Below are 17,926 nucleotides of genomic sequence, written 5' to 3'. Positions count from 1 at the left end.
TGTTATCTAATATGCATCTATGGGTCAATTCCTTTTTTTTGCTTGACTTCCTGTTATTTTTGTCACATTAAAAAGTCACATCTTGATTGATTTGAGTCTTTTCCTATTGCATTTAGGGGCCACTTCTTGATTAATTTGGTTCTGTTGATTTTGTTGTGTTTTTAGGTCACCTCCTCTTTTTACATTACTTTAGGGCATTCCTTGGTCTCTGTCTGTTCTTTGGGTCACTTCCTGTTGATATAAGTTAAATTACAGGTGAATTTAAGCGTGTTTCTGGGTCACTTCTTGCTCATTTTGGGTCCCTTCCAGTTTATTTTGGATCATTTCAAGATGTATTCCTGTTCATTTGAGTCACTTTCTATTTCTTTAATTTCAAGTCCACTGGTGACTGTCTTATGATTGTGGGGTATATTTCCAAGTGACTCTTTTATAATTTTGAGTGACTTCTTCTGATTTGAGGTCGTTTTTGGGGTCACTTATTGTGTTAATTTTGGGGCTTTGTCTGGGTCACTTCCTGTACTTTTGGGTCATTTTCATGACAATAAATTCTGCTTATGGTTTTATTACAACCTTAAAGATTGTTTTCCAGTATTTTGATGAGTGTCATATTAACGGTTAAAATACAGGTGTCAAAGTGGCGGCCCAGGGGCCAAATTTGGCTCGCCGCATCATTTTGTGCGGGCCGAGAAAGTAAATCATGAGTGCCGACTTTCATTTTTTAGGATCAAATTAAACTGAAGAGTATAGATGTATATTAAATTTCCTGATTTTCCCCCTTTTAAATCAATAATTGTAATTTTTAAATATTTTTTTCCGTGTTTTAAGTTCAAATATCATTTTGTAAATTCTAAAAATATATGTACAAAAAGCAAAAATAAACATTGTTTTAGATCTATACAAAAATGAATATTCAGGGATTTTAATCCAGTTCTTTTAATCTATTAATAAAAAAAATCTAAATATTATATCAAAAATGTTCCGGCCCACATGAAATCGAGTTGACGTTAATGCGGCACGTGAACCAACCCGAGGCTGACACCCTTGGGATAAAGCATTCAGTCCCCGTCCAAAGGAATTGGACATTTTTCACTGTCTGTGCCATCCAGTAAAAACAAATAAATAGCCATGACTTGTGTCTCCAGATAAAGGTCATGAGAAATTTTCCAGAGCATCCACCTGTGCTGGCTGCTTTGCCATTGGCTCATTTTATTATACTAATAGCATGTACCACTGAATACCCCAAGGCGGGGGGGGGGGGGGGGGGGGTGCCTGCGGAAAAACGTTTAAAAGTGAGCAGTGTTGAGTGGCCTCTTTAGAGACGCATCTATCAACATGATTCCTGTTGTGTTGGCCTCAGTTCTCTTTGCTGCTGGTAAGAACATCTGGCCTTGTTTGTGAGTGCGCTCGTGTGTGTGTGTGTGTGTGTGTGTGTGTGTGTGTGTGTGTGTGTGTGTGTGTGTGTGTGTGTGTGTGTGTGTGTGTGTGTGTGTGTGTGTGTGTGTGTGTGTGTGTGTGTGTGCTTAAGGGGATTGCCACAGGTAAATCAATGACTCCACATTAAGGATAGAGGGATCCACTTCTTGACAGTCTGCCAGATGGCACTTGATTGTCTAATTTTTCTTTGCATGGTTCATGTGGGTTTTTTTTTTCACTTTTGAGGGCCGCCCCAGCCTTCCTGTACATTCTTTTTTTGTGGTTATTTTGTCTTCCGCTCACGTTGGAAAATTATTTTTGTAGATTAACTGCACTGTAAAAAAATAAAGAAAAAACTGTTGCTAATTTAAGTCATCAATTCTTATTCATTCATTCATTTTCTTAACCGCTTCATTCTCACATGGCCTATCCTATCTGATTTCGGGCCAAAAGCGGGGGACACCTTGAATCGGTGGCCACACTAATACCCTAGGGGCAATTTATGATCAATTATTAATCAAATAAATAAAGTGAAATTCATGCACCCTTCCAGACAATATATATTTTGTAATGCTTTTTAGACTTTCATATAGTCCATTGCTCAAACTTGCAGCCGACAGGTCAATATTTTACAAACCCGATTTTAAATCCAATTGTTGTATTATGTTGCCTGCACATAAATAAAATAAATGTGTCGTAATTTTAATGAATACAATTTAGCATTCATTCATTCATTTTCCACAATGCTAACCCTCACAAGGTTTGCACAGCCAACTACAGGCACCAGGCGAGGGACACCCTGAATTGCTGGCCGACCATTTGCAGAGGCTCATAAATCCCTTTATTTATTTATTTTCTGAACTACTTATCCTCACAAGTGTCGCAGGAGTTGCTGGAGCCTATCCCGCCTGACTTTGGAGACAGGGCAGGGAGGGGACACCCTGAATTGGTGGCCAGCCAATCGCAAGGCACAAGGAGATGGACAACCATTTACACTCATACCCATACCAAGGGGGAAGTTAAAGTTCGAATAGCCTACCATGCATGTTTTTGGACTGTGGGAGGAAGCTGGAGTACCCGGAGAAAACTCATGCAAGCCCGAGGAGAACATGCAAACTCCACATAGGAGGACCGACCTGGGTTCGAATCCAGGACACCCAAACTGTGAGGCTGATGAACTAACCAGGGCGGCCCAGTGGGCCGAGGGGTTAGTGCGTCGGCGGCCACACAGCTCTGGGGTCCTGGGTTCAATTCCAGGTCATGTCCATCTCTGTGGAGTTTGCATGTTCTCCCCGTGGCTGCGTTGGTTTCCTCCGGGTATTCCGGTATCCTCCCACATTCCAAAGACATGCATGGTAGGCTGATTGGACACTCTAAATTGACCCCAGGTATGGGTGTGAGTGTGTAAGGTTGTCCATCTCCTTGTGCCCTGCGATCGGCTGGCCACCGATTCAGGGTGTTCCCTGTCTCTGGCCTGAAGTCAGCTGGGATAGGCTCCAGCACCCTCTGCGACCCTAGTGAGTACAAAGCAATTCAGAAAATAAGGTGAGAGATGAGAATAAATTAATGGAGGTATACGATGTGGGGGTAGGGGAACACCTAGTAATCTAAATAATTCTATGCAAAATAAAATGTAAAGGAATTCTTAAAAAAATAAGTTGAAAAATCATTGTTTTAAAGTCACACTAAAATAATCCATTGAAAATAAAATTGAAAACTCCCAGAAAAATAGGTTTTACCATCAAATCCAAACATTACAAAAACACTTACATTATTTTACACACGATTTGGGACTTTCCCGGCTGATTTTATGTTATAATACATATCAGAGAGATTGGTGATTCAAAATGTTAAAAGATAATGCATTTTTCCACCTTTTGCCCTTCACATGTCCTCCCCTATCAGCCCTCGGGTGCGGCACGCCACCCATTGAGCCGCGAACTTCCCGCGTGGTCAACGGTGAAGACGCCAGGCCTCACAGCTGGCCTTGGCAGGTAACACCGATACACTGAGATACACATCTGTCTACCTTTTCATATGCGCTGGCAAGTGTCACATACCTTGCATCTGGTATTTAGATGGCACGCACAAGTGCAGGACTAGTTAGATGTTTGCCTGGGTTAATGAGCTCCCCAAACCTTTGTTGTTCCATGTGCAGATTTCGCTTCAGTATGAGAGGGATGGAGAGTGGAGGCACACTTGTGGGGGATCTCTGATTGCTGAAAACTGGGTTATGACTGCTGCTCATTGTATAAAGTAGGAGAGGGAAAAATGCCCAGTTTATTGACAGCAAAATTTACACTGCTATAAATGAATCAAATGTGTTGTCATTTCCATTCAATACTAAGCTGCATGTACATACATCTGTGCCTGTGTAGCAAGAAGTTCTCATATAGAGTGTTTGTGGGCAAACACAATCTGGTGGAGGAAGAGGCCGCCTCCAAGGCCATTTTGCCTGAAAAGATCATTGTGCATGAGAAATGGAATCCCATTTTCGTGGCTTTAGGGTAAGAAGAAATATACTATATTACAATACACTGTATGTTTCACCTTTTCCGACTTATATGTTCTATGTATTTCAACTTTTCACTTTGACTGCCACGTCTTATAAAAAAATCAAATCAAAAGTCCTTTATTGTCATCATACATAGCTGTGTATAATGAAATTGGTGGTGCTAGTCCACAGAGTGCATTTTCCCAGTTAAAACATAAATAAGTCATATATAAATATAAAAAATATATATATAAAAAGTCCCGTGGGCCCTGTGAGAATAAGATGCTTAAAAAGGGATTTTCTTTTACAGCAGTAAAAAGTACATTTGTGTAACCGGCATGTGTTGTTTTTTTATGCTATCGTTGTCCAAAAAACTTTTCGCGTTAGATTAACAGGTGCCTATTTTGTCTGTTTTATTATTACTATTATATTTTATCATTTTTGTTCTTAGTTTTAATACATTTAAAAAAATAACTGAAGAATGAAAACTACTCCAGTAACCCCTCTTCATTATGCATTCTTTGGCTAGTGCGACTTATACTCGGGTGCATTTTAGTTGAAAATTGCAGTTGAAAATTGAAAAAGTCGTGATCAATGTGGTTAATTTTAGGAGGATAAACAGAATTGTGATTATAAGGCTAATATCTTAATATTTGTGGGAAGGTCTGACACTGATTTTGAAAGCAGCACTTTAAAAAAAAACAATAACTTCACATTAAAACTTACACAAGTGTCAGGTTCATTAATAATTACCTTCGTCCGTAATTATCAATAACTGCAGGAAGACATCTTATTCAATTATTGACATTTAATTAAATAGAAATGGATACAACAGATAGCCTCCGGAAGGGAGAGTTACAGCAAGTGTCCCTTACAACTTCCGAACGTCTCCTCGAATAGACGTTTTCGTCCCATTCTTATGGTCACAAGTTACAGAGTTGTTGATCATTCCATCACGTATGAGTAAAAACAACATCTGGGACTACAATAACAATCAAAGTATTTTACTAATAACAAAAACAGGGACTAGACCTAACAACATTTAGATTAGAGTAATTATACAACCTCCTTGACCTAAGAATCATATAATATAATCATAATCATATAATCGTTACATACAGAAAAACCCGAAGTGTACGGTTACATAACGATAACAATATTCTTGTTATTGTCCGAATAGCCCTGTCCTCGTCACCAAGGGCCCACCAAATCTCAAGGACCCAGATTGGGTGGATTGTTTGTATAACCATCCTGGAACAGGCTGTCTAGGTTAAAGATGACTTGGTGTGACCTCAAGACTTTTGAAAAACAGAAAGAGAATGATTTAACAAAGTAATGAATTAATACAAAGAAAAGAAAGAGATTGATTTAATAAAGAAATGAATTAATATAACTATTATAATAATAAAACAGAATAAACCCAACATTCCCCCGTTTTTATAATATGTATGTTATTAGTCATTTCTTAGTAATCACTAAATGGAAATGTCGGTGACTGCGATTTTATCCGCCTACTCCTTACTCCCATGGCTGGTCTGAAAGAGAAAAAAACATAATTATATTCGTCCAATTGGTCCTCGGATTTACCGTACTCCTGGACCTCACTGCTTTTCCCAAACCGTCCCATAAGATACAACTCATGTACTTTAGAATTTATAGGGGCAATTTCAGTAGTTATAAGTCGGCTTAGCAAGGAGCGCAAACAGGGGATACTACATCACCCACACAATGTTAGGATAGCGGTAATTGTGCCTATAGTCCAAATCTTTAGATTTTCCAAAGGTCTTATCCCACCAATCTGACAATGCGGACGTATCTACTCCAGAGTGCCCTTGCATATTGCGGTTCAGTGTTTGCAGGCCAGTAATGGCCCTGGTGAGAGATCCACTGGGTGACGCGTTGTTCGGTATGAAGGTGCAACATTGTTTTCCAAACATTGCACACACGCCCCCTGTTTCAAGGATCATATCCACCGCTATGCGATTCTGGAACGCCATCAGACTGGTAGCTGCCAGTTGTTCCTTCATGGCCACAAATCCCTGTTCAGTATAATTTCCAAGTTTTGAACATTGTAATGTAAGTAATTTATTCTATCCACAATTTTGTTTGGGGTGATTAGAAGGAAGATAGACTCCCAACCTGCTGCGATCTGATTAGCCAGCTTATACTCATCTGGTACGCCCCGGGGGATGCCAATCGCATCAATGTATGTTGGATCTCCTTCCCTCCATGCCTCTCGACGTTGTCGGGAGGGTCGACCCTTCACCTCCGAATTATGAGCCGCCAATTGTATCTCCTCCACTGTGGATGGAAAAACAGACATTGGTAAGAGCAGTGAGACCAAAGTACCTAGTCCTGCCGCGTTTCGGCAGGAGTCGTATAATTTATCTACCACCCCGCCACCATAGGCCAGAACGTGGTATCAGGGGTGTAGTTTGTTTTAGAACGCCGGTACACCACGTCTCATTTATCGCCCCCAGCTTCAGACCATGCCCTGTAAGGTTTAAGCAGGTAAAATGATTAAACAGTGGAAAAATTGACTTCCTATTTACCGCGTAACAGGATAAACACTGCTTCAATATTTTTTTCTTGCCAAGTAGGACACGTTTTTTCATTTGTAAAAACACTTTTCCCCAAATGAATGGTGATTGAGGGAGTTGTTAGACCCCATCGTATTTTCTCTTGTCTGGTAGGTTATCCTAATCCTTTGTAAGATGGTTTAGTCTCAATTGAAACCATATGGAGACGTCAAACCCAATATAAAAGAGTTCCCTATAGTTTTATGGTATTGCTTGCTGAGCAATAATCTTTTCAATTAATATTGGTGTTTCCCGTATTTTATTAAGTCAGAAAGTTTATCTTACCCGTCCCCTCAATGTTTCAATTGAGACCACCCTTTTACCAAAGTAGCTCCACATAGTGCTTGCCTTCTTTACACTCCATTAACAGCGCCCAATTATCCCCCGTTTGGGAAATCCCTGTTTCAGAAATAAATTTCACAGGTTAATATGTCAGTCCAAGCTTTCCAATCTTGACCAATTTCTGCAACAAGGCTTTTCCCAATCTTCAATTTTCTGCTGTTAATGTACCACACATATTTCCCACCATCTCTTTTTGTATGGCAACCGGGACGTCGCCGAGTCCAAATATATATTTTCAATTTGGAAATTTGATTTAGCAGGTAATGTTAATTAAATGTAAATGTGTATGTTTCTCGGTTTACCCTCCCGTAAGAAGGTGTATCCTCAATTGAAACGCCTCCGCCTTTTTCTCCAACTGGAGAAAACAACCCTACTGTGGAAAAGAATAGAATCACAATCATCATTAATCTCATTGCCCCAAAAGCAATAATTGTTTTCAACATGACTTTTTGTCTTTGTTTAGGGAGTTTTCCTCTTGAAACGTTTCAATTTAGACAACCTTCTTACTGTGGGAAAGGTGCATCCGTGTCCCCTTTCAGTAACAAGGACCCTCCCACTTTGCGTTGCTCCGATGTTTCTTCTTTTATGCTGCTTATCAGCATCCAGTCTTCAAGAATCACCGTCGCTTCGTCCGTTTCCTGTTGACAAGCAAAATCTCCCTCTGATAGTCTAAATTTGGTGTGTGCGTTTTTTTTTTTTCTCTGATAGATTCGCCTCATCATCCAATTGTCATTGTGTAGTGAATAATAACAATTTGTAAGGTCTACCAAACAGGTCTTCATATAAGGTCCGCCAATTGTGGATGGTAGACAACTATTATATTAACAAAATGGGAGCCATTATCACTATAAATAGTTTCTGGAATTCCATATCGTGGAATGATATCCATATGATCTAATAAAAATAAAATAAAATCTATATGTATTTTTTGAAATGGATATGTGGGTATGCATATAGATTTAAACCCTAAGCCTTGTAGTGCCGTTGTAGCAAGGCCACCTCCCCCTTGTCGAGATATAGGACTTCCCTTGACTCAAGCCCAAATTATTTTCTTTATTGATCTTTTATTGATAGATTATGTCTCGGTGGTCTGCCAATCAAAAAACACAAAAAGACAAACTATCATTCACGCTCACACTCATAAACAGAAGAATTTAGTGTGTTCAACCAGTCTAGCATCCATAATTTCATTTTGTGGGAGTAAACTGGAGTACCCGGAGAAAATCCACAAATTCTCGAGGACGCCATGAATACCCCACATTCCGGAAAGTCTGGATCCACCCCGCATTCATTAGTAGATCCTTTAATATACACACCCCCACTCTAGCATTTTAACCGTTTGTAAAAAATTTCCTTCAAGTTTCACACAAAGTTATATCCTCTTTAATGCTATCAGTTTACCTGTTTGTTCCCCGAATTGAGGTGGGAATAGTTTCACATCTAAAGTTTTTATTTTTTACAGCCGCCATGACCTAATGGCCCCCTATCATGTTTTTGGAAAATCCCAATTCCCTCTAATAGCATGCCAATCACCTTTTAATGCGGCCATCCAATTTTGTTTCTACTTGTTTCAGGTGATAAGATAATCTCCCCCATTTGTAAAACAAATTCATCCACGCCTAATTTATACAACATGACGCCTATGGCCTTTATTTTGTCGCCTTGACTCCAAATTCTATGAACCAAGATAACACGCCGAATTTGTAAGCGAATTTCCCCCATCCCATTTTGTTCATAGACAACCCATCTACCTAAAGCGTCACTTGTTTCAAAACATGAAAGGCCCCACTAGAATTCGTGCATCCAGCGCCAAATAGAGCCTATTTACACATTTGTCTCAAACTTGTTTTAGATATGGGGTCCCCAATTTCCCAAAATTTCCCAGAATTTATGTACTACCACATCCTGTCAAAAACCCAAAACGACTAACATAACCTGTTTCTAAGCCAGATTCTGGAATTTGGAGAATTTCTCCTTTCCCTCCCTTATCTAAGCTTGTTATTGTCACTCGTTATCACTGTAACATTCAGGCGTATTAACCCCATCGTTGCTAAAGTTCTAACCAATTTGCATGCCCTTAAAGCCGTAAAAGCAACGTTATTTGGTTGTATCAATTGACCAATGCTTATCCAATCCGTAATATCCTTAAAGTCATCAATATGACCTGTGACAAAGCATATTTCCTCCTGTCAGGACAACAGACAATGTTCTTTCAAGTGCACTTTGAAAAACATTCCATGTTACTCCATTCTTAGGGAAAATATGCTCATCCTAAACCAATTATTTTATTTACAATTCACCTAATTATTTGGATGAATGCCATGAATTTTATCATGCCACTATTGCATTGTAAATTTCCCATCTGATGTCGTTAACAGCCAAATAATTCAATACCTACTATACTTTGTAAATCACCTCATATGATGTTTACTTAAGACACGAGTCATTTCCCATAGCCTGTTACCAAAACAAAAATCTACAACAATTAAATGAGACAAATCAACCTTTTGTTAGACAATTCCTAATTACAAACTTTAATGTTTTAAAAACCTTATCGTCACCAATATACCATAATATTGTAAATTTTGTCATCCTGGCCTTTTATTCTTTTAAACAGCCAACCTCCTGGATTAAAGTATTTTGAATAATCAAAAAATTCTGAAATAGTATTAATATTATTTTATCCTCCAAAAGCTAGTTTCCTTTAACTAAGAGCCCTTTGAAATCCACAATTGCTCAAAAATGACTATTTTGGTCTATTTCCCAAATCCAAAGCTTTTTACCAAATCAACCTTTTACTGAACAGATTTTTCTATCCTTTTAATGCATTTCATTTTAAAACCCAAAATATCAATGCGAAAGCATTCGCATAACCTTGCATTTCTTGCAGCCCATGTATTGTTCTTATTCTGAAAAGTCCAAACAGAAAACGCAATTAGCCGTTAACTATGACCTCCACTCTTGCTGCGAAAACAGCATTGTTATCTTATGTTTACAAACCAGCTTTTTCCCTGTGCCCAAATACAACGCTTTTTAGAGAAGACAACCATTAAAACGTCAAATTAACCCCTCTTCCGATATTCAACTACATAACAATATTTTTCCAAGACCCCATATATCCAGAATATGTATGCTGCAAGCACAACAATATGGCAAAAACCCATTTTCTGCCCTCAAGTTTGCTTCAGCACCCCCAAGGCCAATTATTATTATTATAATGTCTTCACGGAAAGGATCACAAAATTTTAGTCGTTTACACGGTCCGAACGCTCCCGAAAGCCCAACACAGTTAAATCGTCTGCCCCGCGGCCCACATGTTTCACTCCCATCTAATCAGCAGCCGCTGCACCAGAAACGCTTCCCCCGCAGTTGACACATTTTTTGGCAAGTCTAGAGCATAATAAAAACACAGGTGACATTCCCTGCTAAACATTTAAATGATCATTTTGTATATATTCTTTTGTCTTTTTAAACACCATCTTCCCGTTAGCGGACGGGATCAAAAACCAAGCTGCAATAAGCCATCACATTGCTGTAAATTGACAGTACATATAGGTTATATTAACAAAGCACCACCAGCACTTGGAAATAACCATTCTAATTGTTGTTATACAAGCCCAAGCATCACAAAAAAAACCCAATTTATTGTAATCACAAAACGTCATACCCGGATTAACCAAATCAAATACCAGTGTCCCCATTAATTTTCTAGCTCCCTTTATTTTTGTTAAACTTCCTCCGCGCCCGTCACCTATCTCGGTAAATATTTTCCCCGTCAGCCGAGGAGGCCCCGCTATTTTTCCTTACCAAACAGTACTTTCCCGCCGCCACGGTCTTAAATATATCCCCGTTATCCGAGGGAGCCCCCACTATTTTCCCAAAATAGTATTTTTTAACTTCTCCCCGGCCTTATTTCGCCATTAGTGTCTGTGGAACAAGCTGTTACACTTTTATCCACTCACATATTATTTATATATGTATATTACCTCCATTAGTGTCTGTGGAACAAGTTGTTACACTTTTATCCACTCACATATTATTTATATATGTATATTACCTCTATGCACTAGTGCATATATTATCCTGCATTTTATGCATTTTAAGCTGGCCAGCAAACCCATATTTATTTATCCATAAATATAGCTGTGTAATATTTTTAAAGCGCTTTGTCTTTCCAATTTTTTTCCAATCCTTACAAGTTAGACGTATTTTTTTTTGATCGTCATCCAAACCCGCCTTACAACACGTGTTTCCCATATTTTACTATTATTTTTTGTAGTGAGTTCGTGTGCCTCACACAGTTAACTCTATTATTTATTATTATTATTAATATTATTATTATCTATTCGACTGTATCGACTGTATCTCCTAGGCCTTTCCTAATTTTACTGCAGAAACCACACAAACACCATACAACGTATATTCGTGCCTACCCTTTAGACACAGGACACTCCCTGGCCCCAATATTGTACCTCTAGTACAATACATTCGTGCCTACCCCTGAGACACAGGACACTTTCCAGCAAAGTGCCCCACCGTACCTGCCATTGACTAGTATAAACACAGGGTTTTATCGCCGTCACCCAGGACGCGAAACCAGCCCAACAATGGGCCTCACATACAATGTCCCTTTAACGCATTTGTAAACACCTTCACAACATGCAGACATTAATGTGGACTTACCCGAGATCCATCAGATGTCTCCCTCCAGCAGGAAAAGTCTTCAACCGCCGAGAATCCAGGCGCCCCCGTCGAAAACTCCGGCCCACCAAGGGTTTTGAAGACGCCGTGCGCACGGTCACTTACCAGATGTCGAACAGCAGCGCCTGGGTTCTCGCTCCGGTATATTGACCTCCATGGCTCAGAAGGACCAAAATGTCAGGTTCATTAATAATTACCTTCGTCCGTAATTATCAATAACTGCAGGAAGACATCTTATTCAATTATTGACATTTAATTAAATAGAAATGGATACAACAGATAGCCTCCGGAAGGGAGAGTTACAGCAAGTGTCCCTTACAACTTCCGAACGTCTCCTCGAATAGACGTTTTCGTCCCATTCTTATGGTCACAAGTTACAGAGTTGTTGATCATTCCATCACGTATGAGTAAAAACAACATCTGGGACTACAATAACAATCAAAGTATTTTACTAATAACAAAAACAGGGACTAGACCTAACAACATTTAGATTAGAGTAATTATACAACCTCCTTGACCTAAGAATCATATAATATAATCATAATCATATAATCGTTACATACAGAAAAACCCGAAGTGTACGGTTACATAACGATAACAATATTCTTGTTATTGTCCGAATAGCCCTGTCCTCGTCACCAAGGGCCCACCAAATCTCAAGGACCCAGATTGGGTGGATTGTTTGTATAACCATCCTGGAACAGGCTGTCTAGGTTAAAGATGACTTGGTGTGACCTCAAGACTTTTGAAAAACAGAAAGAGAATGATTTAACAAAGTAATGAATTAATACAAAGAAAAGAAAGAGATTGATTTAATAAAGAAATGAATTAATATAACTATTATAATAATAAAACAGAATAAACCCAACAACAAGGCTGAAGATACCAAACGCCAATAAAAAAGAGTAAATCAAAAACAACTCAGCATTTAGTGAAGAATAGCAACCAGCAAAGGGAAAAAAATATTTGGAATTGGCAATGGTGACTAGGAAAGCAATATTTCTCAGTATTGGCTCACCTGTGTTTAAATACTCTGTTGACAAGACAGGACGCAGGTGCGAGGTAGGGAACTCTGCCCACCCCCATGCACCTGGGCTCTGTAATGCACAACATAACCAGACTGGCAGCTGAATGTGACAGCCAGAATCATACTATTTAAAAAAGAATAAAGAAGACTGTTAAATACATGTAAACATAACATAAAAATTCTACACTGCTTCAGAATGTGTATATTTTACAGTAGACCTTTGTAGATTTGTTATGAATGAAAAATCATGGTAGAAAAAATATTATATATAAATATATATATATGTATATATATATATATATATATATATATATATATATATATATATATATATATATATATATATATATATATATATATATATATATATATATATATATATATATATATATATATATATATATATATATATATATATATATATATATATATATATATATATATATATATATATATATATATATATATATATATATATATATATCCCCTTGTGACCCTTGTTAAGATAAGCGGTTCAGCAAATGAATGATTTACATTGTAATAGACACCCGAAGACCATAAAAAATGGGCCAGTTAAAATACTACTGTGCTATTGGCTCGGAGGTCACACACTCGATTGTCACAGAGAAAATATCTGGTTAAACTCCAGGTAAAGTATGGTTACGCAATGAAGTCACTACCCCCTGCACGATTACACAATTGTACTTTTTACTGCTGTAGAAAAAAAAAATCATTTTTAAGCATTTTATTCTTACAAGGGCCGCAGGTATACTGGAGATTATACCATCTAATTATTGTTAAATCGCGACCCTCCTGAACTGAACTGTAACATGATTGTTGAACGCAACGTTCATGAACTGTAATAACTCATTCTAGAAATGTTTGAGTTTGCCAAGTTTTCTGCAGCCCGATCTTTTCTTTCCAAGAATAATTCATCTTCTGAATACACATGTTGGAAGAAAAGCTCAAGCTTAACTCCTTTTTAAACAGTCTTCTATTATTCTGACGATCAAAGTTCTGAACACTCACTTCATGTTTCTAAATCAACCTCCAGTACAAACAATGAACTTCCTTTATACCCTGCAGAAACGACATCGCCATGATCAAGCTGTCTGAGCCGGTGACTTTGAGCGATCAGGTTCAGTTGGCGTGCATCCCACCAGCTGGCACCCTGTTGACCAACCTCTATCCCTGCTTCATCACTGGCTGGGGTCGACTGTACAGTAGGTGTTTTTTTGCTTGTATAGTGCTACTAAATTGAACATTTGTCATCAGGTGGGCTTTCGTTTTCTAGCCGGAGGCCCCATTGCTGATGAGCTGCAACAGGCGTTGATGCCTGTGGCTGACCATGCCACTTGCTCTCAGCCTGACTGGTGGGGCTTCGCTGTGAGGACCACCATGGTGTGTGCCGGTGGCGATGGAGTCGTGGCTGGATGTAATGTAAGGGCCACACTCTTTGTCAGAACTCTTTTTAGGGTCATTCCAGAATGGACTGAATCTGTCTAAGCCTTCACTTTTCAGATTTTTCCACAACATATTTGTCAATAATCAAAAATAAACTATGAAAGGTTTGTTTAGCTCAGCTTACAGATAAAGGTTACAGTAACTGCTTGCATAATCATTGCCCAGTCCTACCTAAATTATACATTTCCATTGGCTTTTATGATGGAAATGTCCTAAACATTGCTTTTGAATTTAATATCGGATTGTGTGTAGAGGGTGCCCCGCCAGCTAAGTGGTTGGCGTGTCAGGCTCACAGAGGGGGACCTGGGTTCAAATCCAGGTCAGTCCACCTGAGTGGAGTTTGAATGTTCTTCCCTGCGTGGGTTTTTTCCCGGGTACTCCAGTCTCCTTCCACATTCCAAAAACATGCATGGTAGGCGGATTGGACACTCTAATTTGCCCCTATTGGTGTAAGTGTGAGCGTGAATGGTTTTTGTTTCTCCTGGTCCCCTGCGATTGGTTGTCCACCAATTCAGGGTGTCCTTCGCCTTTGGCCTGAAGTCAGCTGGGATAGGCTCCAGCACCCCCCGCGACGCTAGTGAGGATAAAGCGGCTCAAAAATCGAGATGAGATGAGGTGGGAAGGAGATTTTGTGTATAGTAAGTCAACATGGTTGATTGCCAGTCCATTTTTTTGGAATTTGTTATCAGGACAAGTAAATGTGGTCAACTGCAAGTTTTAGTATTTTAGAGGATGATGATTTGAAATTTGAAGGGTGGCACATAAAATGCCCTGAAAAATCAGAACTGACCCTTTAACTCATAAGCTGCCGTTCGACTTCGAACACATTTGAACTAAATGTGGGGAGGTGGGTAGCAATTGATGGTGAGCTATTGAACACGAATATGACACATTTTTCTTTATTCCTAACACCTTTGTCAAGGCAAATTCTGCTTTTGGATGAAATATTTAGAAAAACTGACAAAAGTAAATCAGTCATTTCACGCTTATGCAACCAAGGTCCCAAGTGATAGGCCATTTCTTAGCAAGACGGTTGTATGAGTTTTTATAATTTAGATGCACAGTTTTCCCTCAAAATGATGGTCCAGTTTCATATTTTACACTTTGCTCATTCTCAAAAGGAGGTTCGTTGCCTTTACACCATTTTTGCTGCGAGGTGTTTTCGTGCTGGTCAACACTGTGTGTACGTAACATGTCCTTCTTCTCAGGGTGACTCTGGAGGCCCTCTGAACTGTAAGAATATGGAGGGAGCCTGGGAGGTGCACGGCATTGCTAGCTTTGTCTCTGGTCTGGGCTGCAACTATGTGAAGAAGCCCACAGTCTTCACTCGTGTGTCCGCCTTCAACGAGTGGATTGATCAGGTACAAGTGGATGAAAAAAAACAAACAACAAAAGCTACTTTTTTCATCTAATTCTCAAAATTGTTTTTTTAGGTTATGATGAACAACTAAAGATAATGAAGTGTCAATAAAACTACCAAACTGACTTAATTTGTCTTGCGTGATGATGTTTCAATTAAAAACATGATATGAGGAAACTGAAAACATGGTCAGCCACTACGAGCCCTTCCCTTTCCATCAATTGCAGCACATAAGTTAATGTGGGTGACGGGGGTTTATTTTTTTCCCCTAAGATTTTTTCAGAACATTTTTGTGTGGTGGCGTGAAGTGAGATATTACTGATGCAGAAGATGATGAAAAGATAGCAGGGGGTGTAACTATGCTGCTAACTCACTAATTTCCCATGTCAGTTATCCTCACAAGGGTCCCGTGGGGGTGCTGGAGCTATGGGCACCTGTCTAGTCGACCCTGAACTGGTGGCCAGGTAATCACAGGGCACAAGGAGATGCAAAACCATTCACGCTCACACTAAAGCCGAGGGCCAATTTAATGTGTTCAACTAGCCTATAAAGCATTAGGTGGATGTGGGAGGAAAACCAGAGTACACGGAGAAAACCCACGCAACCCGAGGACAGAATGCAAATGGGCTGGTCTTTTGGTTCCTTTTGATCCCCGGTCTTTTGGTCGCTGGTCGCCATCTTGATTGCGGTAGGAAAAAACGGATACAGACTCAAGAAAAAGACGTTGTAAAGTTGGATAAAACTGGAACCACACACAGGAAGTTTTCCACAAATGGAAAACTCCTGCAGACTGGGACCGAGGTAGAGAATATGCAGTCACTCTTCCAAGTTTATCCGCACAGTTCCTCAGTAGTCTGGAGCTGAAGACAAAATTAGCAGAGTAGAAGCCCTCAACTCCGTTTCTGGCCTGGTAAGCGCCGACAGCTCTTCCATCATATCCTATGATAGAATGGTTGGTCTGAAGCGTTGCTTCTTTTCCAGGCACTTTTGTCCAGCTCCGAATTTCTAGCGGCATTGAGGTTGCTCCTTCCGCTGCGTATTATGACAGCTAGTCCCATGTGTATGACAGCGTAGGCATGGCTCAATGGTTCCAAAAAAAGGCGTAGCAGAATGCAGAAAGAAGCCAGGCTAACAGAACAAAGAAAGTTGTAAAAACATTAAAGTAAAAAGCATAAAGTACAAAGTAAAGTAAAATGGAATGTATTAAGAAATATTACAATGTTATTAAAAAAAGATAGAAGAGTTGTAAAACACGATTTTTTTTGTTTTAATCTCTTAGGAAGGAATCAATGTAACCAACAAAAAAATCGGTCTCTATACAAGTTACATTTGAAAATTCTACATAAACGATTGTCTGTTTAGACCAGGGGTGGGCAAACCGGCCCTCAAGGGCCGCTCTGGGTGCAGGTTTTGTTGCAACCGATCCAGCTTAGGCACTTTAACCAATGAGTTTTCTGCAGAAAACAAGAAGCACCAGACTCCAATCCACTGATTACACCTGTAAGACACCAGATTGGTGAAAATGTGTTGTCTTTATAGGTAGGAATCCCATCCCAGTTTAAATTGATTGAACACATTATAGGTAGGAATGAAAACCTACACCAACTGTGGCCCCTTGTGTAGTTGTTTGCCCACCCTTGGTTCAGACGCAATGTACAGAAATTTCCAGCAGGTGTCCTCACACGTTCGTCTTGTAGAATTGAGTCTGACATCTTCACACTGTGTATAAACAACCACAGTGAAAAGATGAGAGGCAGCCAACAAGCAAGCAGATGTGCCGAAAATATCTTCCAAAAACCAGACTTCAATAACATCAGTGAATGGCGTCTACTACACTATGAAATAAGGAACTAATATCCCTCCCTAATGCTCAGCTAGGGAATCTGACCTCATATTCTTGCGATAACAAAGAACGAGGAGAGTGACATTCGGAATGCTGAGACGAACACTTTTCTCATTTGTGTGCTTCACTATAATGACAGAGCCTTGTGTAAGAATCATGAACAGAAATGATATCAATTCTCCTAAAATGAAATAGTCTTATGCTCCACGCATTTATTCATTGGTTACATTTGTGAGGCATTTTGGTTTGCATGGGAATTCATTCCCTTCTGTGCATCTGTAATTAAAAGAGAAAGATAGTGAATAACAGTGAAGGGAAACAAGTATGTATCTTGAAAATTAAACTGTATGAAATAAGAAAGAACACCAGAAAAACTACATTAACTGTTTATTCTTTTGGGATTTGCTTCATGAATGCAATCAAGCAGCCAATGTGGGGGGAGTTCTGAAAAACAAAATGACCTGACATTTAGATTTCAGTGGTGTATGTAAACATACATATCTATGTAAATATTTCTAAAGACGACTGTAATCCATTTGAAGTGGGATTGAACGATCGCTGCCAGGCCATCCCAGTTTAAATTGATTGAACACATATTGCTATGAATGTTAACTGAACTTTCTGCTTGAAGTAAGTGGGGGAGGGTTGAATTTGCCTTGAAAAGAATGTTTTTGTCTGACACAAGATTTAGGACAAGGGACCC

At 39.3% G+C, this 17,926-nt stretch overlaps 1 protein-coding gene across 1 annotated transcript; it reads left to right on the top strand.

Moving 5' to 3' along the window:
- The first annotated feature begins 1,297 nt into the window (after nucleotides 1-1,297).
- ela3l (elastase 3 like) lies at nucleotides 1,298-15,505 on the top strand. The gene is made up of 8 exons (XM_077715286.1): nucleotides 1,298-1,372; nucleotides 3,319-3,407; nucleotides 3,572-3,669; nucleotides 3,792-3,920; nucleotides 13,643-13,779; nucleotides 13,851-13,996; nucleotides 15,229-15,381; nucleotides 15,454-15,505. The coding sequence occupies exons 1-8, from the start codon at nucleotides 1,333-1,335 to the stop codon at nucleotides 15,469-15,471; spliced, it is 810 nt and encodes a 269-aa protein (XP_077571412.1). The 5' UTR covers nucleotides 1,298-1,332; the 3' UTR covers nucleotides 15,472-15,505.
- The last annotated feature ends 2,421 nt before the right edge of the window (nucleotides 15,506-17,926 follow it).

The sequence above is a fragment of the Stigmatopora nigra genome, chromosome 4 (assembly GCF_051989575.1).
Source record: "Stigmatopora nigra isolate UIUO_SnigA chromosome 4, RoL_Snig_1.1, whole genome shotgun sequence".
In the NCBI taxonomy this organism is placed as follows: Eukaryota; Metazoa; Chordata; class Actinopteri; order Syngnathiformes; family Syngnathidae; genus Stigmatopora; species Stigmatopora nigra.
The sequence above is the reverse complement of the archived record's forward strand: the minus strand, read 5'-3'. Positions and strand labels throughout refer to the sequence as shown.